The following is a 27,899-nucleotide window of genomic DNA, read 5'->3' on the forward strand; positions in this document are numbered from 1 at the left end:
AATAACCTGACTGGAGGTGACTCCACCCAAAGCCTAGATCTTGCAAAATCCTCCAAAATGAGCTGGTAAAATAGTCTAGACTCTATTTGGGAAAAACTTAATGGGTGTGGGAAATCCTACACTTTTAGCCACCCAGAGAGCAGGACCCCTCGTTGTATATACCTATGACTCTTAAATTGTCATGCAAAACAATAATAATATGAAATGTTAGTAGGTACCATTCTGAGAAAAAGATTACACAGTCAAATATTTGTATTAAACCCCAAGTTGAACAAAGCTGAACAAGTTTCTTTATAGTAAGATTTCTCAAAGCCTTTAATAGGCTTATGCGCGCTACTACTCTCTAAGAAGAAGCAACATGTTTGTGAATTATTTTTACCTCCTAGACATTCCTGGGTTTCACCTCTTTCTGTACCTTTGCATGCTGTTCTCGATTCTATCCAGAATGTCTCTATCAACTCCCTCTATCTTCCCGGTAGACTCTATTCATCCTTTAAAACCCAATTCAAATATCACCTCTTCCATGAAGCCTTCCTCCTACAATTCCATTATATCTTCATCAAATACTTTTAGAGTTGCATCATAATTTTTTCATTCCTTTGATGTGTCTCCTACTGAACTGAGTGCTCCATGGGTACAATTGCAAAGTATTTTCATCTGTGCATCCTCAGTTTATAGCACAGTCTGTGACACATATTAAGTTATTAATACATGTTTTTAGGATTCAGTGAAACTAGATCAAATTTATGAAGTTGACATATTTGACTTTGAACAAAGCTGACTGAGCATGCTATGAGGGACAGAAAAGTGGTAGCATCCACCTGGTAATCCACCTGGCTACACAAAGATCCAGCTCAGAAAGGGAAACCTGTGACAACCACACACAATTCTCTCTCTAAAGAAAACAAGCATTTTGTCTCTCTGCAGCAGGAAATACGGTCACAAGTGGAATTCTTTGGAAGTAAGCAAAGTGGAACCTACCTCTGGGACCAGCAGGTGATGTGGACACCAGAGGCCCCTTGACTGGTCCTCCGGTCCCCTCATGTGCTGCTCCGTTGGGTATCTTTGTGATGTGCTCCATCATGTCATCAGTTCCTACAGGTGAGGATGGAGAAGAAAACTGGGGTAACTCATCTCATCTAGAAAAAGAGCACTGTCTAAATGGATCCAGTTAATTGACCACACAACACTCCTCCTGCCAAGTCCATCTGTATGAACTTGAGCCAGGACAATGTGCCATAAGTGGCTACACTCATCCATAGATCCATCTCCATCTACTTACCCATATATGCATCTGTCCTCCCTCTCATTCATTCCTAGATCTGACCATCTATTCTTCCATATTTTCTTCCTTTTATTCTTTCTTCCTACAATCCATCCTTCATTTCATCTTTCCTCCCTTCTTTCCTTCAATTTATGTTTCCCTGAATCCTCCCTCCCATCATTCTTCCTTTTCATTCTTACTTCTATACTTCAATCATTCTACTCATCTTTTCTTCCATTCATCCATCTTTTCATCCTTCCTTCCACCCTTCCATCAACCCAACTACAGTTCTGCTTTGTCACCATCTCACTCACCACTTGCTCATGGAATACCAATGACTCAACTTCTGAGCTACATTTTAACACGGGAGTTAACATTCAGCAAATTCATCTAAACTTATTGTGAATTGTAAAACTAGCTGGGTCAGAGGGATCAAATCATCCCAATGTAGATATCATCTAGGGAAGCAGGAGCTTCTTGAGTAGTTGGAGGACCTCTTAGGACTTGTGTCCAGAATAAAAGTTGGGGCCAGATTCAACCCTTTCAGAGGAGTGGAATGCCAAGAGGTTCCTTTTCTCATCTACTGATGACTTGGAAGTAGTGTTTCTTCCTCCTGAGGTCTGGGTCCCTCTTGCCTCCTCATGAACTTTGTTCCCTTAATTTTCAATCACTCACTTTTTTCTTTTACTTATCCTTTGCTTTGACCCTTTGTTTTCAATATAGAAACATACTCAATTCAAAGGGTGAAACACTCCCTCATCTATGCATTATATTAGCTGCTTTTTTAGTGCCCTACACCTCACTGGTACTTGCACAGCTACAATTCCTGAAGCCCCCTATGTTGTCAAAGCACTTCTCAACTCATTTTAACTTGGCTGTTCTGTAGTATTTGACAGAATTTACCTTTCTCCTTCCTAAAACTGTCCCGTCCTATGGCATCTGTGATGCCAGAACCTCTTGTTTTTCTGCTACCTCTCTGACCACTCCTGCTTAGGTTTAGGAGCATGGATTCCTCATGACACATAGTTCTTATCCTAGTTCTGTCACTTACCAGCGTTATGACCTTAAGAAAATTATTTAGTTTCTCTGTGTCTCAATTTCTTCAACTCTAAAATAGGCTTATAATAGTCTCTAAATAGTGTATAATGAGTATCAAATAATTTAATAAAAGAGCATTTGACACATACGAAGTGCTGTATAAATAATCACTGTTGTTAATATCATTGTCATCATCATCACTAGTAATAATACTAGAGCACCTATCATGATACTATAATGATTCAACTACTTGCTTATTTATTCTTGTTTCCCCAATGGCTAGCCTAGCACCTGGAATTGAAGTTAGACCTACAAATATTTGCTAAAAGAATTAGTGGTCCAGGAATAACCTCATAACTCACACTTTTTTTTTACCTCTTAGGAAAGGGTCATTTACTAAGAGATCACAAAAAGGGAATTATGAGGGTTGTGGGTCCTTACTTGTCAACAGTGTTGAAAGTAGAGAAACTTGATAAGCACGTGTCAGCATTCCCAACTCAACACTCTCTGTGGTCTTAAAATAGGCAGGCATTGCCGTGGATATACCAGTGTCTACCCTCAAGTAGTCAGTGCTGACTGGATATGAAGTATAGGATAGAACAGAGTGGATGGGGAGAGAGGAAGATAGCTCATGTCCAGAACTCCTGGTCCACAACTTGGTCACTGCTGAGTTTGAAAAAGAATGAATTTTCTCTGTGTCTGTGGTGATTTTGGAGGTGGCCAGGGTTTCAACTGAGGTGCTGATCAAATTTGAAGGGGAAGTGGTTTCAGGTTCCGAGCTTGTGGCCAATACATCTGTACTCCTCACCAGCCCTGTGGTGAGAAGAGAAGTAACAGAAGGAGAAGAGGGGAAGGCCGTGAGTAATGTGGAGGAAAGAGGAGACGGTGAGGTCGTGGCAGGTGACGATATGACGGAAGATGTAGAATTGGTTTTTTCCGAAGAGGGAAGGCTTGGCCCGGAAACAACTCCCAGATGAACTGTGCCTGAAGTGGTAAACTTGAACGTACCTGTCTCCTTAAATCCAATGGTCGGTGAGGAAGGAGTCGCTCTAAGGATGCCCTCAGTTTGAGACACGGCAGGACTTGATGAGGAAACACGTTTCTTCCCCAAAGTAAAGGTGATGTCCATGGGAAAAGTTGCCCTGGTTGTTTCAGAGTAAGTTAACACAGAAGAATGAGAATTATAAATGGAATAAGAGGAGCTAATCTTGCCTACTGCTGTGTTTGAAGAAGTAAGAGATGTATTCAAATACATGGTGATTATGGAGGTGGAAGGTAATTGAAACTTAGTGCCCCAGAAAAATGAAGGTGAGGTGCTTTGGGTCACTGAGCTCGTGGCCAACACGCCTGTGGTCTTCCCCGGGCCTGGGGTGAGGAGGGAAGTCAGGGGGAGAGAGGTGGCGGGAACAGCCTCGGGTGACATGGAGGAGGCAGGAGCAGGTGAGGACGTGGGAGGGAAAGAGGGCAGCAGGGAAGAGACAGAGCTGGTTTCCTGCCCGGAGGGATGCGTGGTCCATGACACGTTCCCGGGCCCCCTGCTCGTGAGGGTGGCCCCTGCCGAGTGAGGCAATCCCTGGCTCCCAGCCGAGGGGCTCCCGTCCCGGGCCCAGGTGGTCGTGGTGTGCAGGGTCGGGCTAGCCTGTGACGTGGAGCCGGCAGGACCTGTTGGGCTGCTGAGGGTGGCTTCCGCTGAGCCAGGCGTCATGGCGGAGGTGCGTGGCCCGGTGATGGCTTCGGTGGAGATGTCCGGCGGTGCCGTGGACCCAGCAGGCTGTGGGGTGGATGTGGCGCTGGAGGAGCTGCCTTCTGTCCCGGCGACCTGAGTGGCAGCACCGCTGGGCCCCTGAGAAAGGCCGGCGCTTGTCCCTGAGCCTGGGCTTGTCTCCTCGGGGGTGCTGGCCGGGCTCGGTCCAGGGCTGACGGCGGCGGAGGCTGGCCCTGGCCCAGGCCGGGTCTGAGCGCGCCCGCTCGTGGGGGAGGCGGCGGTGGGTGTGGCAAGAGGTTCCTCCCCCGTGGTGGAGGAGGCGCCCGGTGCAGACGTGATTTCCGTTGCCGGCAAGGTGGCCGGGAGAGAGGTGTGGTGTCCAGGTCCGGAAGTGGTGGTCCCCACCTGGGTCACCGCTGCGTCCGAGGACGGAGCGATGCTCCCTGTGTGTGTGGTCTGTCCCGCGGTGGCCAGGACGTCAGCCGGGGCACTGCTCAGAGACGGAGGCGAGCTGCCCTGGGGACCTGAGCTCGTGGCCAACACGCCTGTGGTCTTCCCCGGGCCTGGGGTGAGGAGGGAAGAAGTCAGGGGGAGAGAGGTGGCGGGAACAGCCTCGGGTGACATGGAGGAGGCAGGAGCAGGTGAGGACGTGGGAGGGAAAGAGGGCAGCAGGGAAGAGACAGAGCTGGTTTCCTGCCCGGAGGGATGCGTGGTCCATGACACGTTCCCGGGCCCCCTGCTCGTGAGGGTGGCCCCTGCCGAGTGAGGCAATCCCTGGCTCCCAGCCGAGGGGCTCCCGTCCCGGGCCCAGGTGGTCGTGGTGTGCAGGGTCGGGCTAGCCTGTGACGTGGAGCCGGCAGGACCTGTTGGGCTGCTGAGGGTGGCTTCCGCTGAGCCAGGCGTCATGGCGGAGGTGCGTGGCCCGGTGATGGCTTCGGTGGAGATGTCTGGCGGTGCCGTGGACCCAGCAGGCTGTGGGGTGGATGTGGCGCTGGAGGAGCTGCCTTCTGTCCCGGCGACCTGAGTGGCAGCACCGCTGGGCCCCTGAGAAAGGCCAGCGCTTGTCCCTGAGCCTGGGCTTGTCTCCTCGGGGGTGCTGGCCGGGCTCGGTCCAGGGCTGACGGCGGCGGAGGCTGGCCCTGGCCCTGGCCGGGTCTGAGCGCGCCCGCTCGTGGGGGAGGCGGCGGTGGGTGTGGCAAGAGGTTCCTCCCCCGTGGTGGAGGAGGCGCCCGGTGCAGACGTGATTTCCGTTGCCGGCAAGGTGGCCGGGAGAGAGGTGTGGTGTCCAGGTCCGGAAGTGGTGGTCCCCACCTGGGTCACCGCTGCGTCCGAGGACGGAGCGATGCTCCCTGTGTGTGTGGTCTGTCCCGCGGTGGCCAGGACGTCAGCCGGGGCACTGCTCAGAGACGGAGGCGAGCTGCCCTGGGGACCTGAGCTCGTGGCCAACACGCCTGTGGTCTTCCCCGGGCCTGGGGTGAGGAGGGAAGAAGTCAGGGGGAGAGAGGTGGCGGGAACAGCCTCGGGTGACATGGAGGAGGCAGGAGCAGGTGAGGACGTGGGAGGGAAAGAGGGCAGCAGGGAAGAGACAGAGCTGGTTTCCTGCCCGGAGGGGTGCGTGGTCCATGACACGTTCCCGGGCCCCCTGCTCGTGAGGGTGGCCCCTGCCGAGTGAGGCAATCCCTGGCTCCCAGCCGAGGGGCTCCCGTCCCGGGCCCAGGTGGTCGTGGTGTGCAGGGTCGGGCTAGCCTGTGACGTGGAGCCGGCAGGACCTGTTGGGCTGCTGAGGGTGGCTTCCGCTGAGCCAGGCGTCATGGCGGAGGTGCGTGGCCCGGTGATGGCTTCGGTGGAGATGTCTGGCGGTGCCGTGGACCCAGCAGGCTGTGGGGTGGATGTGGCGCTGGAGGAGCTGCCTTCTGTCCCGGCGACCTGAGTGGCAGCACCGCTGGGCCCCTGAGAAAGGCCAGCGCTTGTCCCTGAGCCTGGGCTTGTCTCCTCGGGGGTGCTGGCCGGGCTCGGTCCAGGGCTGACGGCGGCGGAGGCTGGCCCTGGCCCTGGCCGGGTCTGAGCGCGCCCGCTCGTGGGGGAGGCGGCGGTGGGTGTGGCAAGAGGTTCCTCCCCCGTGGTGGAGGAGGCGCCCGGTGCAGACGTGATTTCCGTTGCCGGCAAGGTGGCCGGGAGAGAGGTGTGGTGTCCAGGTCCGGAAGTGGTGGTCCCCACCTGGGTCACCGCTGCGTCCGAGGACGGAGCGATGCTCCCTGTGTGTGTGGTCTGTCCCGCGGTGGCCAGGACGTCAGCCGGGGCACTGCTCAGAGACGGAGGCGAGCTGCCCTGGGGACCTGAGCTCGTGGCCAACACGCCTGTGGTCTTCCCCGGGCCTGGGGTGAGGAGGGAAGAAGTCAGGGGGAGAGAGGTGGCGGGAACAGCCTCGGGTGACATGGAGGAGGCAGGAGCAGGTGAGGACGTGGGAGGGAAAGAGGGCAGCAGGGAAGAGACAGAGCTGGTTTCCTGCCCGGAGGGGTGCGTGGTCCATGACACGTTCCCGGGCCCCCTGCTCGTGAGGGTGGCCCCTGCCGAGTGAGGCAATCCCTGGCTCCCAGCCGAGGGGCTCCCGTCCCGGGCCCAGGTGGTCGTGGTGTGCAGGGTCGGGCTAGCCTGTGACGTGGAGCCGGCAGGACCTGTTGGGCTGCTGAGGGTGGCTTCCGCTGAGCCAGGCGTCATGGCGGAGGTGCGTGGCCCGGTGATGGCTTCGGTGGAGATGTCTGGCGGTGCCGTGGACCCAGCAGGCTGTGGGGTGGATGTGGCGCTGGAGGAGCTGCCTTCTGTCCCGGCGACCTGAGTGGCAGCACCGCTGGGCCCCTGAGAAAGGCCAGCGCTTGTCCCTGAGCCTGGGCTTGTCTCCTCGGGGGTGCTGGCCGGGCTCGGTCCAGGGCTGACGGCGGCGGAGGCTGGCCCTGGCCCTGGCCGGGTCTGAGCGCGCCCGCTCGTGGGGGAGGCGGCGGTGGGTGTGGCAAGAGGTTCCTCCCCCGTGGTGGAGGAGGCGCCCGGTGCAGACGTGATTTCCGTTGCCGGCAAGGTGGCCGGGAGAGAGGTGTGGTGTCCAGGTCCGGAAGTGGTGGTCCCCACCTGGGTCACCGCTGCGTCCGAGGACGGAGCGATGCTCCCTGTGTGTGTGGTCTGTCCCGCGGTGGCCAGGACGTCAGCCGGGGCACTGCTCAGAGACGGAGGCGAGCTGCCCTGGGGACCTGAGCTCGTGGCCAACACGCCTGTGGTCTTCCCCGGGCCTGGGGTGAGGAGGGAAGAAGTCAGGGGGAGAGAGGTGGCGGGAACAGCCTCGGGTGACATGGAGGAGGCAGGAGCAGGTGAGGACGTGGGAGGGAAAGAGGGCAGCAGGGAAGAGACAGAGCTGGTTTCCTGCCCGGAGGGATGCGTGGTCCATGACACGTTCCCGGGCCCCCTGCTCGTGAGGGTGGCCCCTGCCGAGTGAGGCAATCCCTGGCTCCCAGTCGAGGGGCTCCCGTCCCGGGCCCAGGTGGTCGTGGTGTGCAGGGTCGGGCTAGCCTGTGACGTGGAGCCGGCAGGACCTGTTGGGCTGCTGAGGGTGGCTTCCGCTGAGCCAGGCGTCATGGCGGAGGTGCGTGGCCCGGTGATGGCTTCGGTGGAGATGTCCGGCGGTGCCGTGGACCCAGCAGGCTGTGGGGTGGATGTGGCGCTGGAGGAGCTGCCTTCTGTCCCGGCGACCTGAGTGGCAGCACCGCTGGGCCCCTGAGAAAGGCCGGCGCTTGTCCCTGAGCCTGGGCTTGTCTCCTCGGGGGTGCTGGCCGGGCTCGGTCCAGGGCTGACGGCGGCGGAGGCTGGCCCTGGCCCTGGCCGGGTCTGAGCGCGCCCGCTCGTGGGGGAGGCGGCGGTGGGTGTGGCAAGAGGTTCCTCCCCCGTGGTGGAGGAGGCGCCCGGTGCAGACGTGATTTCCGTTGCCGGCAAGGTGGCCGGGAGAGAGGTGTGGTGTCCAGGTCCGGAAGTGGTGGTCCCCACCTGGGTCACCGCTGCGTCCGAGGACGGAGCGATGCTCCCTGTGTGTGTGGTCTGTCCCGCGGTGGCCAGGACGTCAGCCGGGGCACTGCTCAGAGACGGAGGCGAGCTGCCCTGGGGACCTGAGCTCGTGGCCAACACGCCTGTGGTCTTCCCCGGGCCTGGGGTGAGGAGGGAAGAAGTCAGGGGGAGAGAGGTGGCGGGAACAGCCTCGGGTGACATGGAGGAGGCAGGAGCAGGTGAGGACGTGGGAGGGAAAGAGGGCAGCAGGGAAGAGACAGAGCTGGTTTCCTGCCCGGAGGGATGCGTGGTCCATGACACGTTCCCGGGCCCCCTGCTCGTGAGGGTGGCCCCTGCCGAGTGAGGCAATCCCTGGCTCCCAGCCGAGGGGCTCCCGTCCCGGGCCCAGGTGGTCGTGGTGTGCAGGGTCGGGCTAGCCTGTGACGTGGAGCCGGCAGGACCTGTTGGGCTGCTGAGGGTGGCTTCCGCTGAGCCAGGCGTCATGGCGGAGGTGCGTGGCCCGGTGATGGCTTCGGTGGAGATGTCTGGCGGTGCCGTGGACCCAGCAGGCTGTGGGGTGGATGTGGCGCTGGAGGAGCTGCCTTCTGTCCCGGCGACCTGAGTGGCAGCACCGCTGGGCCCCTGAGAAAGGCCGGCGCTTGTCCCTGAGCCTGGGCTTGTCTCCTCGGGGGTGCTGGCCGGGCTCGGTCCAGGGCTGACGGCGGCGGAGGCTGGCCCTGGCCCTGGCCGGGTCTGAGCGCGCCCGCTCGTGGGGGAGGCGGCGGTGGGTGTGGCAAGAGGTTCCTCCCCCGTGGTGGAGGAGGCGCCCGGTGCAGACGTGATTTCCGTTGCCGGCAAGGTGGCCGGGAGAGAGGTGTGGTGTCCAGGTCCGGAAGTGGTGGTCCCCACCTGGGTCACCGCTGCGTCCGAGGACGGAGCGATGCTCCCTGTGTGTGTGGTCTGTCCCGCGGTGGCCAGGACGTCAGCCGGGGCACTGCTCAGAGACGGAGGCGAGCTGCCCTGGGGACCTGAGCTCGTGGCCAACACGCCTGTGGTCTTCCCCGGGCCTGGGGTGAGGAGGGAAGAAGTCAGGGGGAGAGAGGTGGCGGGAACAGCCTCGGGTGACATGGAGGAGGCAGGAGCAGGTGAGGACGTGGGAGGGAAAGAGGGCAGCAGGGAAGAGACAGAGCTGGTTTCCTGCCCGGAGGGGTGCGTGGTCCATGACACGTTCCCGGGCCCCCTGCTCGTGAGGGTGGCCCCTGCCGAGTGAGGCAATCCCTGGCTCCCAGCCGAGGGGCTCCCGTCCCGGGCCCAGGTGGTCGTGGTGTGCAGGGTCGGGCTAGCCTGTGACGTGGAGCCGGCAGGACCTGTTGGGCTGCTGAGGGTGGCTTCCGCTGAGCCAGGCGTCATGGCGGAGGTGCGTGGCCCGGTGATGGCTTCGGTGGAGATGTCTGGCGGTGCCGTGGACCCAGCAGGCTGTGGGGTGGATGTGGCGCTGGAGGAGCTGCCTTCTGTCCCGGCGACCTGAGTGGCAGCACCGCTGGGCCCCTGAGAAAGGCCAGCGCTTGTCCCTGAGCCTGGGCTTGTCTCCTCGGGGGTGTTGGCCGGGCTCGGTCCAGGGCTGACGGCGGCGGAGGCTGGCCCTGGCCCTGGCCGGGTCTGAGCGCGCCCGCTCGTGGGGGAGGCGGCGGTGGGTGTGGCAAGAGGTTCCTCCCCCGTGGTGGAGGAGGCGCCCGGTGCAGACGTGATTTCCGTTGCCGGCAAGGTGGCCGGGAGAGAGGTGTGGTGTCCAGGTCCGGAAGTGGTGGTCCCCACCTGGGTCACCGCTGCGTCCGAGGACGGAGCGATGCTCCCTGTGTGTGTGGTCTGTCCCGCGGTGGCCAGGACGTCAGCCGGGGCACTGCTCAGAGACGGAGGCGAGCTGCCCTGGGGACCTGAGCTCGTGGCCAACACGCCTGTGGTCTTCCCCGGGCCTGGGGTGAGGAGGGAAGAAGTCAGGGGGAGAGAGGTGGCGGGAACAGCCTCGGGTGACATGGAGGAGGCAGGAGCAGGTGAGGACGTGGGAGGGAAAGAGGGCAGCAGGGAAGAGACAGAGCTGGTTTCCTGCCCGGAGGGGTGCGTGGTCCATGACACGTTCCCGGGCCCCCTGCTCGTGAGGGTGGCCCCTGCCGAGTGAGGCAATCCCTGGCTCCCAGCCGAGGGGCTCCCGTCCCGGGCCCAGGTGGTCGTGGTGTGCAGGGTCGGGCTAGCCTGTGACGTGGAGCCGGCAGGACCTGTTGGGCTGCTGAGGGTGGCTTCCGCTGAGCCAGGCGTCATGGCGGAGGTGCGTGGCCCGGTGATGGCTTCGGTGGAGATGTCTGGCGGTGCCGTGGACCCAGCAGGCTGTGGGGTGGATGTGGCGCTGGAGGAGCTGCCTTCTGTCCCGGCGACCTGAGTGGCAGCACCGCTGGGCCCCTGAGAAAGGCCAGCGCTTGTCCCTGAGCCTGGGCTTGTCTCCTCGGGGGTGCTGGCCGGGCTCGGTCCAGGGCTGACGGCGGCGGAGGCTGGCCCTGGCCCTGGCCGGGTCTGAGCGCGCCCGCTCGTGGGGGAGGCGGCGGTGGGTGTGGCAAGAGGTTCCTCCCCCGTGGTGGAGGAGGCGCCCGGTGCAGACGTGATTTCCGTTGCCGGCAAGGTGGCCGGGAGAGAGGTGTGGTGTCCAGGTCCGGAAGTGGTGGTCCCCACCTGGGTCACCGCTGCGTCCGAGGACGGAGCGATGCTCCCTGTGTGTGTGGTCTGTCCCGCGGTGGCCAGGACGTCAGCCGGGGCACTGCTCAGAGACGGAGGCGAGCTGCCCTGGGGACCTGAGCTCGTGGCCAACACGCCTGTGGTCTTCCCCGGGCCTGGGGTGAGGAGGGAAGAAGTCAGGGGGAGAGAGGTGGCGGGAACAGCCTCGGGTGACATGGAGGAGGCAGGAGCAGGTGAGGACGTGGGAGGGAAAGAGGGCAGCAGGGAAGAGACAGAGCTGGTTTCCTGCCCGGAGGGATGCGTGGTCCATGACACGTTCCCGGGCCCCCTGCTCGTGAGGGTGGCCCCTGCCGAGTGAGGCAATCCCTGGCTCCCAGTCGAGGGGCTCCCGTCCCGGGCCCAGGTGGTCGTGGTGTGCAGGGTCGGGCTAGCCTGTGACGTGGAGCCGGCAGGACCTGTTGGGCTGCTGAGGGTGGCTTCCGCTGAGCCAGGCGTCATGGCGGAGGTGCGTGGCCCGGTGATGGCTTCGGTGGAGATGTCCGGCGGTGCCGTGGACCCAGCAGGCTGTGGGGTGGATGTGGCGCTGGAGGAGCTGCCTTCTGTCCCGGCGACCTGAGTGGCAGCACCGCTGGGCCCCTGAGAAAGGCCGGCGCTTGTCCCTGAGCCTGGGCTTGTCTCCTCGGGGGTGCTGGCCGGGCTCGGTCCAGGGCTGACGGCGGCGGAGGCTGGCCCTGGCCCTGGCCGGGTCTGAGCGCGCCCGCTCGTGGGGGAGGCGGCGGTGGGTGTGGCAAGAGGTTCCTCCCCCGTGGTGGAGGAGGCGCCCGGTGCAGACGTGATTTCCGTTGCCGGCAAGGTGGCCGGGAGAGAGGTGTGGTGTCCAGGTCCGGAAGTGGTGGTCCCCACCTGGGTCACCGCTGCGTCCGAGGACGGAGCGATGCTCCCTGTGTGTGTGGTCTGTCCCGCGGTGGCCAGGACGTCAGCCGGGGCACTGCTCAGAGACGGAGGCGAGCTGCCCTGGGGACCTGAGCTCGTGGCCAACACGCCTGTGGTCTTCCCCGGGCCTGGGGTGAGGAGGGAAGAAGTCAGGGGGAGAGAGGTGGCGGGAACAGCCTCGGGTGACATGGAGGAGGCAGGAGCAGGTGAGGACGTGGGAGGGAAAGAGGGCAGCAGGGAAGAGACAGAGCTGGTTTCCTGCCCGGAGGGATGCGTGGTCCATGACACGTTCCCGGGCCCCCTGCTCGTGAGGGTGGCCCCTGCCGAGTGAGGCAATCCCTGGCTCCCAGCCGAGGGGCTCCCGTCCCGGGCCCAGGTGGTCGTGGTGTGCAGGGTCGGGCTAGCCTGTGACGTGGAGCCGGCAGGACCTGTTGGGCTGCTGAGGGTGGCTTCCGCTGAGCCAGGCGTCATGGCGGAGGTGCGTGGCCCGGTGATGGCTTCGGTGGAGATGTCCGGCGGTGCCGTGGACCCAGCAGGCTGTGGGGTGGATGTGGCGCTGGAGGAGCTGCCTTCTGTCCCGGCGACCTGAGTGGCAGCACCGCTGGGCCCCTGAGAAAGGCCGGCGCTTGTCCCTGAGACTGGGCTTGTCTCCTCGGGGGTGCTGGCCGGGCTCGGTCCAGGGCTGACGGCGGCGGAGGCTGGCCCTGGCCCTGGCCGGGTCTGAGCGCGCCCGCTCGTGGGGGAGGCGGCGGTGGGTGTGGCAAGAGGTTCCTCCCCCGTGGTGGAGGAGGCGCCCGGTGCAGACGTGATTTCCGTTGCCGGCAAGGTGGCCGGGAGAGAGGTGTGGTGTCCAGGTCCGGAAGTGGTGGTCCCCACCTGGGTCACCGCTGCGTCCGAGGACGGAGCGATGCTCCCTGTGTGTGTGGTCTGTCCCGCGGTGGCCAGGACGTCAGCCGGGGCACTGCTCAGAGACGGAGGCGAGTTGCCCTGGGGACCTGAGCTCGTGGCCAACACGCCTGTGGTCTTCCCCGGGCCTGGGGTGAGGAGGGAAGTCAGGGGGAGAGAGGTGGCGGGAACAGCCTCGGGTGACATGGAGGAGGCAGGAGCAGGTGAGGACGTGGGAGGGAAAGAGGGCAGCAGGGAAGAGACAGAGCTGGTTTCCTGCCCGGAGGGATGCGTGGTCCATGACACGTTCCCGGGCCCCCTGCTCGTGAGGGTGGCCCCTGCCGAGTGAGGCAATCCCTGGCTCCCAGCCGAGGGGCTCCCGTCCCGGGCCCAGGTGGTCGTGGTGTGCAGGGTCGGGCTAGCCTGTGACGTGGAGCCGGCAGGACCTGTTGGGCTGCTCAGGGTGGCTTCCGCTGAGCCAGGCGTCATGGCGGAGGTGCGTGGCCCGGTGATGGCTTCGGTGGAGATGTCCGGCGGTGCCGTGGACCCAGCAGGCTGTGGGGTGGATGTGGCGCTGGAGGAGCTGCCTTCTGTCCCGGCGACCTGAGTGGCAGCACCGCTGGGCCCCTGAGAAAGGCCGGCGCTTGTCCCTGAGACTGGGCTTGTCTCCTCGGGGGTGCTGGCCGGGCTCGGTCCAGGGCTGACGGCGGCGGAGGCTGGCCCTGGCCCTGGCCGGGTCTGAGCGCGCCCGCTCGTGGGGGAGGCGGCGGTGGGTGTGGCAAGAGGTTCCTCCCCCGTGGTGGAGGAGGCGCCCGGTGCAGACGTGATTTCCGTTGCCGGCAAGGTGGCCGGGAGAGAGGTGTGGTGTCCAGGTCCGGAAGTGGTGGTCCCCACCTGGGTCACCGCTGCGTCCGAGGACGGAGCGATGCTCCCTGTGTGTGTGGTCTGTCCCGCGGTGGCCAGGACGTCAGCCGGGGCACTGCTCAGAGACGGAGGCGAGTTGCCCTGGGGACCTGAGCTCGTGGCCAACACGCCTGTGGTCTTCCCCGGGCCTGGGGTGAGGAGGGAAGTCAGGGGGAGAGAGGTGGCGGGAACAGCCTCGGGTGACATGGAGGAGGCAGGAGCAGGTGAGGACGTGGGAGGGAAAGAGGGCAGCAGGGAAGAGACAGAGCTGGTTTCCTGCCCGGAGGGATGCGTGGTCCATGACACGTTCCCGGGCCCCCTGCTCGTGAGGGTGGCCCCTGCCGAGTGAGGCAATCCCTGGCTCCCAGCCGAGGGGCTCCCGTCCCGGGCCCAGGTGGTCGTGGTGTGCAGGGTCGGGCTAGCCTGTGACGTGGAGCCGGCAGGACCTGTTGGGCTGCTGAGGGTGGCTTCCGCTGAGCCAGGCGTCATGGCGGAGGTGCGTGGCCCGGTGATGGCTTCGGTGGAGATGTCCGGCGGTGCCGTGGACCCAGCAGGCTGTGGGGTGGATGTGGCGCTGGAGGAGCTGCCTTCTGTCCCGGCGACCTGAGTGGCAGCACCGCTGGGCCCCTGAGAAAGGCCGGCGCTTGTCCCTGAGCCTGGGCTTGTCTCCTCGGGGGTGCTGGCCGGGCTCGGTCCAGGGCTGACGGCGGCGGAGGCTGGCCCTGGCCCTGGCCGGGTCTGAGCGCGCCCGCTCGTGGGGGAGGCGGCGGTGGGTGTGGCAAGAGGTTCCTCCCCCGTGGTGGAGGAGGCGCCCGGTGCAGACGTGATTTCCGTTGCCGGCAAGGTGGCCGGGAGAGAGGTGTGGTGTCCAGGTCCGGAAGTGGTGGTCCCCACCTGGGTCACCGCTGCGTCCGAGGACGGAGCGATGCTCCCTGTGTGTGTGGTCTGTCCCGCGGTGGCCAGGACGTCAGCCGGGGCACTGCTCAGAGACGGAGGCGAGCTGCCCTGGGGACCTGAGCTCGTGGCCAACACGCCTGTGGTCTTCCCCGGGCCTGGGGTGAGGAGGGAAGAAGTCAGGGGGAGAGAGGTGGCGGGAACAGCCTCGGGTGACATGGAGGAGGCAGGAGCAGGTGAGGACGTGGGAGGGAAAGAGGGCAGCAGGGAAGAGACAGAGCTGGTTTCCTGCCCGGAGGGATGCGTGGTCCATGACACGTTCCCGGGCCCCCTGCTCGTGAGGGTGGCCCCTGCCGAGTGAGGCAATCCCTGGCTCCCAGTCGAGGGGCTCCCGTCCCGGGCCCAGGTGGTCGTGGTGTGCAGGGTCGGGCTAGCCTGTGACGTGGAGCCGGCAGGACCTGTTGGGCTGCTGAGGGTGGCTTCCGCTGAGCCAGGCGTCATGGCGGAGGTGCGTGGCCCGGTGATGGCTTCGGTGGAGATGTCCGGCGGTGCCGTGGACCCAGCAGGCTGTGGGGTGGATGTGGCGCTGGAGGAGCTGCCTTCTGTCCCGGCGACCTGAGTGGCAGCACCGCTGGGCCCCTGAGAAAGGCCGGCGCTTGTCCCTGAGCCTGGGCTTGTCTCCTCGGGGGTGCTGGCCGGGCTCGGTCCAGGGCTGACGGCGGCGGAGGCTGGCCCTGGCCCTGGCCGGGTCTGAGCGCGCCCGCTCGTGGGGGAGGCGGCGGTGGGGTGTGGCAAGAGGTCCTCCCCCGTGGTGGAGGAGGCGCCCGGTGCAGACGTGATTTCCGTTGCCGGCAAGGTGGCCGGGAGAGAGGTGTGGTGTCCAGGTCCGGAAGTGGTGGTCCCCACCTGGGTCACCGCTGCGTCCGAGGACGGAGCGATGCTCCCTGTGTGTGTGGTCTGTCCCGCGGTGGCCAGGACGTCAGCCGGGGCACTGCTCAGAGACGGAGGCGAGCTGCCCTGGGGACCTGAGCTCGTGGCCAACACGCCTGTGGTCTTCCCCGGGCCTGGGGTGAGGAGGGAAGAAGTCAGGGGGAGAGAGGTGGCGGGAACAGCCTCGGGTGACATGGAGGAGGCAGGAGCAGGTGAGGACGTGGGAGGGAAAGAGGGCAGCAGGGAAGAGACAGAGCTGGTTTCCTGCCCGGAGGGATGCGTGGTCCATGACACGTTCCCGGGCCCCCTGCTCGTGAGGGTGGCCCCTGCCGAGTGAGGCAATCCCTGGCTCCCAGCCGAGGGGCTCCCGTCCCGGGCCCAGGTGGTCGTGGTGTGCAGGGTCGGGCTAGCCTGTGACGTGGAGCCGGCAGGACCTGTTGGGCTGCTGAGGGTGGCTTCCGCTGAGCCAGGCGTCATGGCGGAGGTGCGTGGCCCGGTGATGGCTTCGGTGGAGATGTCTGGCGGTGCCGTGGACCCAGCAGGCTGTGGGGTGGATGTGGCGCTGGAGGAGCTGCCTTCTGTCCCGGCGACCTGAGTGGCAGCACCGCTGGGCCCCTGAGAAAGGCCGGCGCTTGTCCCTGAGCCTGGGCTTGTCTCCTCGGGGGTGCTGGCCGGGCTCGGTCCAGGGCTGACGGCGGCGGAGGCTGGCCCTGGCCCTGGCCGGGTCTGAGCGCGCCCGCTCGTGGGGGAGGCGGCGGTGGGTGTGGCAAGAGGTTCCTCCCCCGTGGTGGAGGAGGCGCCCGGTGCAGACGTGATTTCCGTTGCCGGCAAGGTGGCCGGGAGAGAGGTGTGGTGTCCAGGTCCGGAAGTGGTGGTCCCCACCTGGGTCACCGCTGCGTCCGAGGACGGAGCGATGCTCCCTGTGTGTGTGGTCTGTCCCGCGGTGGCCAGGACGTCAGCCGGGGCACTGCTCAGAGACGGAGGCGAGCTGCCCTGGGGACCTGAGCTCGTGGCCAACACGCCTGTGGTCTTCCCCGGGCCTGGGGTGAGGAGGGAAGAAGTCAGGGGGAGAGAGGTGGCGGGAACAGCCTCGGGTGACATGGAGGAGGCAGGAGCAGGTGAGGACGTGGGAGGGAAAGAGGGCAGCAGGGAAGAGACAGAGCTGGTTTCCTGCCCGGAGGGGTGCGTGGTCCATGACACGTTCCCGGGCCCCCTGCTCGTGAGGGTGGCCCCTGCCGAGTGAGGCAATCCCTGGCTCCCAGCCGAGGGGCTCCCGTCCCGGGCCCAGGTGGTCGTGGTGTGCAGGGTCGGGCTAGCCTGTGACGTGGAGCCGGCAGGACCTGTTGGGCTGCTGAGGGTGGCTTCCGCTGAGCCAGGCGTCATGGCGGAGGTGCGTGGCCCGGTGATGGCTTCGGTGGAGATGTCTGGCGGTGCCGTGGACCCAGCAGGCTGTGGGGTGGATGTGGCGCTGGAGGAGCTGCCTTCTGTCCCGGCGACCTGAGTGGCAGCACCGCTGGGCCCCTGAGAAAGGCCAGCGCTTGTCCCTGAGCCTGGGCTTGTCTCCTCGGGGGTGCTGGCCGGGCTCGGTCCAGGGCTGACGGCGGCGGAGGCTGGCCCTGGCCCTGGCCGGGTCTGAGCGCGCCCGCTCGTGGGGGAGGCGGCGGTGGGTGTGGCAAGAGGTTCCTCCCCCGTGGTGGAGGAGGCGCCCGGTGCAGACGTGATTTCCGTTGCCGGCAAGGTGGCCGGGAGAGAGGTGTGGTGTCCAGGTCCGGAAGTGGTGGTCCCCACCTGGGTCACCGCTGCGTCCGAGGACGGAGCGATGCTCCCTGTGTGTGTGGTCTGTCCCGCGGTGGCCAGGACGTCAGCCGGGGCACTGCTCAGAGACGGAGGCGAGCTGCCCTGGGGACCTGAGCTCGTGGCCAACACGCCTGTGGTCTTCCCCGGGCCTGGGGTGAGGAGGGAAGAAGTCAGGGGGAGAGAGGTGGCGGGAACAGCCTCGGGTGACATGGAGGAGGCAGGAGCAGGTGAGGACGTGGGAGGGAAAGAGGGCAGCAGGGAAGAGACAGAGCTGGTTTCCTGCCCGGAGGGATGCGTGGTCCATGACACGTTCCCGGGCCCCCTGCTCGTGAGGGTGGCCCCTGCCGAGTGAGGCAATCCCTGGCTCCCAGCCGAGGGGCTCCCGTCCCGGGCCCAGGTGGTCGTGGTGTGCAGGGTTGGGCTAGCCTGTGACGTGGAGCCGGCAGGACCTGTTGGGCTGCTGAGGGTGGCTTCCGCTGAGCCAGGCGTCATGGCGGAGGTGCGTGGCCCGGTGATGGCTTCAGTGGAGATGTCTGGCGGTGCCGTGGACCCAGCAGGCTGTGGGGTGGATGTGGCGCTGGAGGAGCTGCCTTCTGTCCCGGCGACCTGAGTGGCAGCACCGCTGGGCCCCTGAGAAAGGCCAGCGCTTGTCCCTGAGCCTGGGCTTGTCTCCTCGGGGGTGCTGGCCGGGCTCGGTCCAGGGCTGACGGCGGCGGAGGCTGGCCCTGGCCCTGGCCGGGTCTGAGCGCGCCCGCTCGTGGGGGAGGCGGCGGTGGGTGTGGCAAGAGGTTCCTCCCCCGTGGTGGAGGAGGCGCCCGGTGCAGACGTGATTTCCGTTGCCGGCAAGGTGGCCGGGAGAGAGGTGTGGTGTCCAGGTCCGGAAGTGGTGGTCCCCACCTGGGTCACCGCTGCGTCCGAGGACGGAGCGATGCTCCCTGTGTGTGTGGTCTGTCCCGCGGTGGCCAGGACGTCAGCCGGGGCACTGCTCAGAGACGGAGGCGAGCTGCCCTGGGGACCTGAGCTCGTGGCCAACACGCCTGTGGTCTTCCCCGGGCCTGGGGTGAGGAGGGAAGAAGTCAGGGGGAGAGAGGTGGCGGGAACAGCCTCGGGTGACATGGAGGAGGCAGGAGCAGGTGAGGACGTGGGAGGGAAAGAGGGCAGCAGGGAAGAGACAGAGCTGGTTTCCTGCCCGGAGGGATGCGTGGTCCATGACACGTTCCCGGGCCCCCTGCTCGTGAGGGTGGCCCCTGCCGAGTGAGGCAATCCCTGGCTCCCAGTCGAGGGGCTCCCGTCCCGGGCCCAGGTGGTCGTGGTGTGCAGGGTCGGGCTAGCCTGTGACGTGGAGCCGGCAGGACCTGTTGGGCTGCTGAGGGTGGCTTCCGCTGAGCCAGGCGTCATGGCGGAGGTGCGTGGCCCGGTGATGGCTTCGGTGGAGATGTCCGGCGGTGCCGTGGACCCAGCAGGTTGTGGGGTGGATGTGGCGCTGGAGGAGCTGCCTTCTGTCCCGGCGACCTGAGTGGCAGCACCGCTGGGCCCCTGAGAAAGGCCGGCGCTTGTCCCTGAGCCTGGGCTTGTCTCCTCGGGGGTGCTGGCCGGGCTCGGTCCAGGGCTGACGGCGGCGGAGGCTGGCCCTGGCCCTGGCCGGGTCTGAGCGCGCCCGCTCGTGGGGGAGGCGGCGGTGGGTGTGGCAAGAGGTTCCTCCCCCGTGGTGGAGGAGGCGCCCGGTGCAGACGTGATTTCCGTTGCCGGCAAGGTGGCCGGGAGAGAGGTGTGGTGTCCAGGTCCGGAAGTGGTGGTCCCCACCTGGGTCACCGCTGCGTCCGAGGACGGAGCGATGCTCCCTGTGTGTGTGGTCTGTCCCGCGGTGGCCAGGACGTCAGCCGGGGCACTGCTCAGAGACGGAGGCGAGCTGCCCTGGGGACCTGAGCTCGTGGCCAACACGCCTGTGGTCTTCCCCGGGCCTGGGGTGAGGAGGGAAGAAGTCAGGGGGAGAGAGGTGGCGGGAACAGCCTCGGGTGACATGGAGGAGGCAGGAGCAGGTGAGGACGTGGGAGGGAAAGAGGGCAGCAGGGAAGAGACAGAGCTGGTTTCCTGCCCGGAGGGATGCGTGGTCCATGACACGTTCCCGGGCCCCCTGCTCGTGAGGGTGGCCCCTGCCGAGTGAGGCAATCCCTGGCTCCCAGCCGAGGGGCTCCCGTCCCGGGCCCAGGTGGTCGTGGTGTGCAGGGTCGGGCTAGCCTGTGACGTGGAGCCGGCAGGACCTGTTGGGCTGCTGAGGGTGGCTTCCGCTGAGCCAGGCGTCATGGCGGAGGTGCGTGGCCCGGTGATGGCTTCGGTGGAGATGTCCGGCGGTGCCGTGGACCCAGCAGGCTGTGGGGTGGATGTGGCGCTGGAGGAGCTGCCTTCTGTCCCGGCGACCTGAGTGGCAGCACCGCTGGGCCCCTGAGAAAGGCCGGCGCTTGTCCCTGAGACTGGGCTTGTCTCCTCGGGGGTGCTGGCCGGGCTCGGTCCAGGGCTGACGGCGGCGGAGGCTGGCCCTGGCCCTGGCCGGGTCTGAGCGCGCCCGCTCGTGGGGGAGGCGGCGGTGGGTGTGGCAAGAGGTTCCTCCCCCGTGGTGGAGGAGGCGCCCGGTGCAGACGTGATTTCCGTTGCCGGCAAGGTGGCCGGGAGAGAGGTGTGGTGTCCAGGTCCGGAAGTGGTGGTCCCCACCTGGGTCACCGCTGCGTCCGAGGACGGAGCGATGCTCCCTGTGTGTGTGGTCTGTCCCGCGGTGGCCAGGACGTCAGCCGGGGCACTGCTCAGAGACGGAGGCGAGTTGCCCTGGGGACCTGAGCTCGTGGCCAACACGCCTGTGGTCTTCCCCGGGCCTGGGGTGAGGAGGGAAGAAGTCAGGGGGAGAGAGGTGGCGGGAACAGCCTCGGGTGACATGGAGGAGGCAGGAGCAGGTGAGGACGTGGGAGGGAAAGAGGGCAGCAGGGAAGAGACAGAGCTGGTTTCCTGCCCGGAGGGATGCGTGGTCCATGACACGTTCCCGGGCCCCCTGCTCGTGAGGGTGGCCCCTGCCGAGTGAGGCAATCCCTGGCTCCCAGCCGAGGGGCTCCCGTCCCGGGCCCAGGTGGTCGTGGTGTGCAGGGTCGGGCTAGCCTGTGACGTGGAGCCGGCAGGACCTGTTGGGCTGCTGAGGGTGGCTTCCGCTGAGCCAGGCGTCATGGCGGAGGTGCGTGGCCCGGTGATGGCTTCGGTGGAGATGTCTGGCGGTGCCGTGGACCCAGCAGGCTGTGGGGTGGATGTGGCGCTGGAGGAGCTGCCTTCTGTCCCGGCGACCTGAGTGGCAGCACCGCTGGGCCCCTGAGAAAGGCCAGCGCTTGTCCCTGAGCCTGGGCTTGTCTCCTCGGGGGTGCTGGCCGGGCTCGGTCCAGGGCTGACGGCGGCGGAGGCTGGCCCTGGCCCTGGCCGGGTCTGAGCGCGCCCGCTCGTGGGGGAGGCGGCGGTGGGTGTGGCAAGAGGTTCCTCCCCCGTGGTGGAGGAGGCGCCCGGTGCAGACGTGATTTCCGTTGCCGGCAAGGTGGCCGGGAGAGAGGTGTGGTGTCCAGGTCCGGAAGTGGTGGTCCCCACCTGGGTCACCGCTGCGTCCGAGGACGGAGCGATGCTCCCTGTGTGTGTGGTCTGTCCCGCGGTGGCCAGGACGTCAGCCGGGGCACTGCTCAGAGACGGAGGCGAGCTGCCCTGGGGACCTGAGCTCGTGGCCAACACGCCTGTGGTCTTCCCCGGGCCTGGGGTGAGGAGGGAAGAAGTCAGGGGGAGAGAGGTGGCGGGAACAGCCTCGGGTGACATGGAGGAGGCAGGAGCAGGTGAGGACGTGGGAGGGAAAGAGGGCAGCAGGGAAGAGACAGAGCTGGTTTCCTGCCCGGGGGGGTGCGTGGTCCATGACACGTTCCCGGGCCCCCTGCTCGTGAGGGTGGCCCCTGCCGAGTGAGGCAATCCCTGGCTCCCAGCCGAGGGGCTCCCGTCCCGGGCCCAGGTGGTCGTGGTGTGCAGGGTCGGGCTAGCCTGTGACGTGGAGCCGGCAGGACCTGTTGGGCTGCTGAGGGTGGCTTCCGCTGAGCCAGGCGTCATGGCGGAGGTGCGTGGCCCGGTGATGGCTTCGGTGGAGATGTCTGGCGGTGCCGTGGACCCAGCAGGCTGTGGGGTGGATGTGGCGCTGGAGGAGCTGCCTTCTGTCCCGGCGACCTGAGTGGCAGCACCGCTGGGCCCCTGAGAAAGGCCAGCGCTTGTCCCTGAGCCTGGGCTTGTCTCCTCGGGGGTGCTGGCCGGGCTCGGTCCAGGGCTGACGGCGGCGGAGGCTGGCCCTGGCCCTGGCCGGGTCTGAGCGCGCCCGCTCGTGGGGGAGGCGGCGGTGGGTGTGGCAAGAGGTTCCTCCCCCGTGGTGGAGGAGGTGCCCGGTGCAGACGTGATTTCCGTTGCCGGCAAGGTGGCCGGGAGAGAGGTGTGGTGTCCAGGTCCGGAAGTGGTGGTCCCCACCTGGGTCACCGCTGCGTCCGAGGACGGAGCGATGCTCCCTGTGTGTGTGGTCTGTCCCGCGGTGGCCAGGACGTCAGCCGGGGCACTGCTGAGAGACGGAGGCGAGCTGCCCTGGGGACCTGAGCTCGTGGCCAACACGCCTGTGGTCTTCCCCGGGCCTGGGGTGAGGAGGGAAGAAGTCAGGGGGAGAGAGGTGGCGGGAACAGCCTCGGGTGACATGGAGGAGGCAGGAGCAGGTGAGGACGTGGGAGGGAAAGAGGGCAGCAGGGAAGAGACAGAGCTGGTTTCCTGCCCGGAGGGATGCGTGGTCCATGACACGTTCCCGGGCCCCCTGCTCGTGAGGGTGGCCCCTGCCGAGTGAGGCAATCCCTGGCTCCCAGCCGAGGGGCTCCCGTCCCGGGCCCAGGTGGTCGTGGTGTGCAGGGTCGGGCTAGCCTGTGACGTGGAGCCGGCAGGACCTGTTGGGCTGCTGAGGGTGGCTTCCGCTGAGCCAGGCGTCATGGCGGAGGTGCGTGGCCCGGTGATGGCTTCGGTGGAGATGTCCGGCGGTGCCGTGGACCCAGCAGGCTGTGGGGTGGATGTGGCGCTGGAGGAGCTGCCTTCTGTCCCGGCGACCTGAGTGGCAGCACCGCTGGGCCCCTGAGAAAGGCCAGCGCTTGTCCCTGAGCCTGGGCTTGTCTCCTCGGGGGTGCTGGCCGGGCTCGGTCCAGGGCTGACGGCGGCGGAGGCTGGCCCTGGCCCTGGCCGGGTCTGAGCGCGCCCGCTCGTGGGGGAGGCGGCGGTGGGTGTGGCAAGAGGTTCCTCCCCCATGGTGGAGGAGGCGCCCGGTGCAGACGTGATTTCCGTTGCCGGCAAGGTGGCCGGGAGAGAGGTGTGGTGTCCAGGTCCGGAAGTGGTGGTCCCCACCTGGGTCACCGCTGCGTCCGAGGACGGAGCGATGCTCCCTGTGTGTGTGGTCTGTCCCGCGGTGGCCAGGACGTCAGCCGGGGCACTGCTCAGAGACGGAGGCGAGCTGCCCTGGGGACCTGAGCTCGTGGCCAACACGCCTGTGGTCTTCCCCGGGCCTGGGGTGAGGAGGGAAGAAGTCAGGGGGAGAGAGGTGGCGGGAACAGCCTCGGGTGACATGGAGGAGGCAGGAGCAGGTGAGGACGTGGGAGGGAAAGAGGGCAGCAGGGAAGAGACAGAGCTGGTTTCCTGCCCGGAGGGATGCGTGGTCCATGACACGTTCCCGGGCCCCCTGCTCGTGAGGGTGGCCCCTGCCGAGTGAGGCAATCCCTGGCTCCCAGCCGAGGGGCTCCCGTCCCGGGCCCAGGTGGTCGTGGTGTGCAGGGTCGGGCTAGCCTGTGACGTGGAGCCGGCAGGACCTGTTGGGCTGCTGAGGGTGGCTTCCGCTGAGCCAGGCGTCATGGCGGAGGTGCGTGGCCCGGTGATGGCTTCGGTGGAGATGTCTGGCGGTGCCGTGGACCCAGCAGGCTGTGGGGTGGATGTGGCGCTGGAGGAGCTGCCTTCTGTCCCGGCGACCTGAGTGGCAGCACCGCTGGGCCCCTGAGAAAGGCCAGCGCTTGTCCCTGAGCCTGGGCTTGTCTCCTCGGGGGTGCTGGCCGGGCTCGGTCCAGGGCTGATGGCGGCGGAGGCTGGCCCTGGCCCTGGCCGGGTCTGAGCGCGCCCGCTCGTGGGGGAGGCGGCGGTGGGTGTGGCAAGAGGTTCCTCCCCCGTAGTGGAGGAGGCGCCCGGTGCAGACGTGATTTCCGTTGCCGGCAAGGTGGCCGGGAGAGAGGTGTGGTGTCCAGGTCCGGAAGTGGTGGTCCCCACCTGGGTCACCGCTGCGTCCGAGGACGGAGCGATGCTCCCTGTGTGTGTGGTCTGTCCCGCGGTGGCCAGGACGTCAGCCGGGGCACTGCTCAGAGACGGAGGCGAGCTGCCCTGGGGACCTGAGCTCGTGGCCAACACGCCTGTGGTCTTCCCCGGGCCTGGGGTGAGGAGGGAAGAAGTCAGGGGGAGAGAGGTGGCGGGAACAGCCTCGGGTGACATGGAGGAGGCAGGAGCAGGTGAGGACGTGGGAGGGAAAGAGGGCAGCAGGGAAGAGACAGAGCTGGTTTCCTGCCCGGAGGGATGCGTGGTCCAAGACACGTTCCCGGGCCCCCTGCTCGTGAGGGTGGCCCCTGCCGAGTGAGGCAATCCCTGGCTCCCAGCCGAGGGGCTCCCGTCCCGGGCCCAGGTGGTCGTGGTGTGCAGGGTCGGGCTAGCCTGTGACGTGGAGCCGGCAGGACCTGTTGGGCTGCTGAGGGTGGCTTCCGCTGAGCCAGGCGTCATGGCGGAGGTGCGTGGCCCGGTGATGGCTTCGGTGGAGATGTCTGGCGGTGCCGTGGACCCAGCAGGCTGTGGGGTGGATGTGGCGCTGGAGGAGCTGCCTTCTGTCCCGGCGACCTGAGTGGCAGCACCGCTGGGCCCCTGAGAAAGGCCAGCGCTTGTCCCTGAGCCTGGGCTTGTCTCCTCGGGGGTGCTGGCCGGGCTCGGTCCAGGGCTGACGGCGGCGGAGGCTGGCCCTGGCCCTGGCCGGGTCTGAGCGCGCCCGCTCGTGGGGGAGGCGGCGGTGGGTGTGGCAAGAGGTTCCTCCCCCGTGGTGGAGGAGGCGCCCGGTGCAGACGTGATTTCCGTTGCCGGCAAGGTGGCCGGGAGAGAGGTGTGGTGTCCAGGTCCGGAAGTGGTGGTCCCCACCTGGGTCACCGCTGCGTCCGAGGACGGAGCGATGCTCCCTGTGTGTGTGGTCTGTCCCGCGGTGGCCAGGACGTCAGCCGGGGCACTGCTCAGAGACGGAGGCGAGCTGCCCTGGGGACCTGAGCTCGTGGCCAACACGCCTGTGGTCTTCCCCGGGCCTGGGGTGAGGAGGGAAGAAGTCAGGGGGAGAGAGGTGGCGGGAACAGCCTCGGGTGACATGGAGGAGGCAGGAGCAGGTGAGGACGTGGGAGGGAAAGAGGGCAGCAGGGAAGAGACAGAGCTGGTTTCCTGCCCGGAGGGATGCGTGGTCCATGACACGTTCCCGGGCCCCCTGCTCGTGAGGGTGGCCCCTGCCGAGTGAGGCAATCCCTGGCTCCCAGCCGAGGGGCTCCCGTCCCGGGCCCAGGTGGTCGTGGTGTGCAGGGTCGGGCTAGCCTGTGACGTGGAGCCGGCAGGACCTGTTGGGCTGCTGAGGGTGGCTTCCGCTGAGCCAGGCGTCATGGCGGAGGTGCGTGGCCCGGTGATGGCTTCGGTGGAGATGTCTGGCGGTGCCGTGGACCCAGCAGGCTGTGGGGTGGATGTGGCGCTGGAGGAGCTGCCTTCTGTCCCGGCGACCTGAGTGGCAGCACCGCTGGGCCCCTGAGAAAGGCCAGCGCTTGTCCCTGAGCCTGGGCTTGTCTCCTCGGGGGTGCTGGCCGGGCTCGGTCCAGGGCTGACGGCGGCGGAGGCTGGCCCTGGCCCTGGCCGGGTCTGAGCGCGCCCGCTCGTGGGGGAGGCGGCGGTGGGTGTGGCAAGAGGTTCCTCCCCCGTAGTGGAGGAGGCGCCCGGTGCAGACGTGATTTCCGTTGCCGGCAAGGTGGCCGGGAGAGAGGTGTGGTGTCCAGGTCCGGAAGTGGTGGTCCCCACCTGGGTCACCGCTGCGTCCGAGGACGGAGCGATGCTCCCTGTGTGTGTGGTCTGTCCCGCGGTGGCCAGGACGTCAGCCGGGGCACTGCTCAGAGACGGAGGCGAGCTGCCCTGGGGACCTGAGCTCGTGGCCAACACGCCTGTGGTCTTCCCCGGGCCTGGGGTGAGGAGGGAAGAAGTCAGGGGGAGAGAGGTGGCGGGAACAGCCTCGGGTGACATGGAGGAGGCAGGAGCAGGTGAGGACGTGGGAGGGAAAGAGGGCAGCAGGGAAGAGACAGAGCTGGTTTCCTGCCCGGAGGGATGCGTGGTCCATGACACGTTCCCGGGCCCCCTGCTCGTGAGGGTGGCCCCTGCCGAGTGAGGCAATCCCTGGCTCCCAGCCGAGGGGCTCCCGTCCCGGGCCCAGGTGGTCGTGGTGTGCAGGGTCGGGCTAGCCTGTGACGTGGAGCCGGCAGGACCTGTTGGGCTGCTGAGGGTGGCTTCCGCTGAGCCAGGCGTCATGGCGGAGGTGCGTGGCCCGGTGATGGCTTCGGTGGAGATGTCCGGCGGTGCCGTGGACCCAGCAGGCTGTGGGGTGGATGTGGCGCTGGAGGAGCTGCCTTCTGTCCCGGCGACCTGAGTGGCAGCACCGCTGGGCCCCTGAGAAAGGCCAGCGCTTGTCCCTGAGCCTGGGCTTGTCTCCTCGGGGGTGCTGGCCGGGCTCGGTCCAGGGCTGACGGCGGCGGAGGCTGGCCCTGGCCCTGGCCGGGTCTGAGCGCGCCCGCTCGTGGGGGAGGCGGCGGTGGGTGTGGCAAGAGGTTCCTCCCCCGTGGTGGAGGAGGCGCCCGGTGCAGACGTGATTTCCGTTGCCGGCAAGGTGGCCGGGAGAGAGGTGTGGTGTCCAGGTCCGGAAGTGGTGGTCCCCACCTGGGTCACCGCTGCGTCCGAGGACGGAGCGATGCTCCCTGTGTGTGTGGTCTGTCCCGCGGTGGCCAGGACGTCAGCCGGGGCACTGCTCAGAGACGGAGGCGAGCTGCCCTGGGGACCTGAGCTCGTGGCCAACACGCCTGTGGTCTTCCCCGGGCCTGGGGTGAGGAGGGAAGAAGTCAGGGGGAGAGAGGTGGCGGGAACAGCCTCGGGTGACATGGAGGAGGCAGGAGCAGGTGAGGACGTGGGAGGGAAAGAGGGCAGCAGGGAAGAGACAGAGCTGGTTTCCTGCCCGGAGGGATGCGTGGTCCATGACACGTTCCCGGGCCCCCTGCTCGTGAGGGTGGCCCCTGCCGAGTGAGGCAATCCCTGGCTCCCAGCCGAGGGGCTCCCGTCCCGGGCCCAGGTGGTCGTGGTGTGCAGGGTCGGGCTAGCCTGTGACGTGGAGCCGGCAGGACCTGTTGGGCTGCTGAGGGTGGCTTCCGCTGAGCCAGGCGTCATGGCGGAGGTGCGTGGCCCGGTGATGGCTTCGGTGGAGATGTCCGGCGGTGCCGTGGACCCAGCAGGCTGTGGGGTGGATGTGGCGCTGGAGGAGCTGCCTTCTGTCCCGGCGACCTGAGTGGCAGCACCGCTGGGCCCCTGAGAAAGGCCAGCGCTTGTCCCTGAGCCTGGGCTTGTCTCCTCGGGGGTGCTGGCCGGGCTCGGTCCAGGGCTGACGGCGGCGGAGGCTGGCCCTGGCCCTGGCCGGGTCTGAGCGCGCCCGCTCGTGGGGGAGGCGGCGGTGGGTGTGGCAAGAGGTTCCTCCCCCGTGGTGGAGGAGGCGCCCGGTGCAGACGTGATTTCCGTTGCCGGCAAGGTGGCCGGGAGAGAGGTGTGGTGTCCAGGTCCGGAAGTGGTGGTCCCCACCTGGGTCACCGCTGCGTCCGAGGACGGAGCGATGCTCCCTGTGTGTGTGGTCTGTCCCGCGGTGGCCAGGACGTCAGCCGGGGCACTGCTCAGAGACGGAGGCGAGCTGCCCTGGGGACCTGAGCTCGTGGCCAACACGCCTGTGGTCTTCCCCGGGCCTGGGGTGAGGAGGGAAGAAGTCAGGGGGAGAGAGGTGGCGGGAACAGCCTCGGGTGACATGGAGGAGGCAGGAGCAGGTGAGGACGTGGGAGGGAAAGAGGGCAGCAGGGAAGAGACAGAGCTGGTTTCCTGCCCGGAGGGATGCGTGGTCCATGACACGTTCCCGGGCCCCCTGCTCGTGAGGGTGGCCCCTGCCGAGTGAGGCAATCCCTGGCTCCCAGCCGAGGGGCTCCCGTCCCGGGCCCAGGTGGTCGTGGTGTGCAGGGTCGGGCTAGCCTGTGACGTGGAGCCGGCAGGACCTGTTGGGCTGCTGAGGGTGGCTTCCGCTGAGCCAGGCGTCATGGTGGAGGTGCATGGCCCGGTGATGGCTTCGGTGGAGATGTCTGGCGGTGCCGTGGACCCAGCAGGCTGTGGGGTGGATGTGGTGCTATAGAGGCTGCTGTGTGTTATGAAGTCATTGTGTGTAACAGCAGTGGATACCTTCCAAGAGACATTGCTTGACTCCGTTCCTGAGGATGTGTGTTCAAAGGTTTACATTTCGCAGATAGAACCGTTTTTCGTCTTAGTTCCCTTTGTATCTCTTACCATATGTTATTTTTGTATGCTGTGTTGCAGAGCAAATATGAGCTCTTGCTTTAATGTGGTCATCGTCTAGCATGCGGTCGTGTTTTATCTCCCCTCCCT

The 27,899-nt window shown here is 66.0% G+C and overlaps 1 protein-coding gene across 1 annotated transcript in view; it reads right to left on the bottom strand.

Moving 5' to 3' along the window:
- MUC16 (mucin 16, cell surface associated) overlaps positions 1-27,899 on the bottom strand; it is a 154,893-nt gene that overhangs the window by 95,927 nt on the left and 31,067 nt on the right. The window contains 3 exon segments of the mRNA XM_069491483.1: positions 979-1,095; positions 2,744-2,816; positions 3,630-27,214. Coding sequence (XP_069347584.1) covers positions 979-1,095; positions 2,744-2,816; positions 3,630-27,214 — 23,775 coding nt within the window.

This window comes from Eulemur rufifrons, chromosome 2 (genome assembly GCF_041146395.1).
Source record: "Eulemur rufifrons isolate Redbay chromosome 2, OSU_ERuf_1, whole genome shotgun sequence".
Classification (NCBI taxonomy): Eukaryota; Metazoa; Chordata; class Mammalia; order Primates; family Lemuridae; genus Eulemur; species Eulemur rufifrons.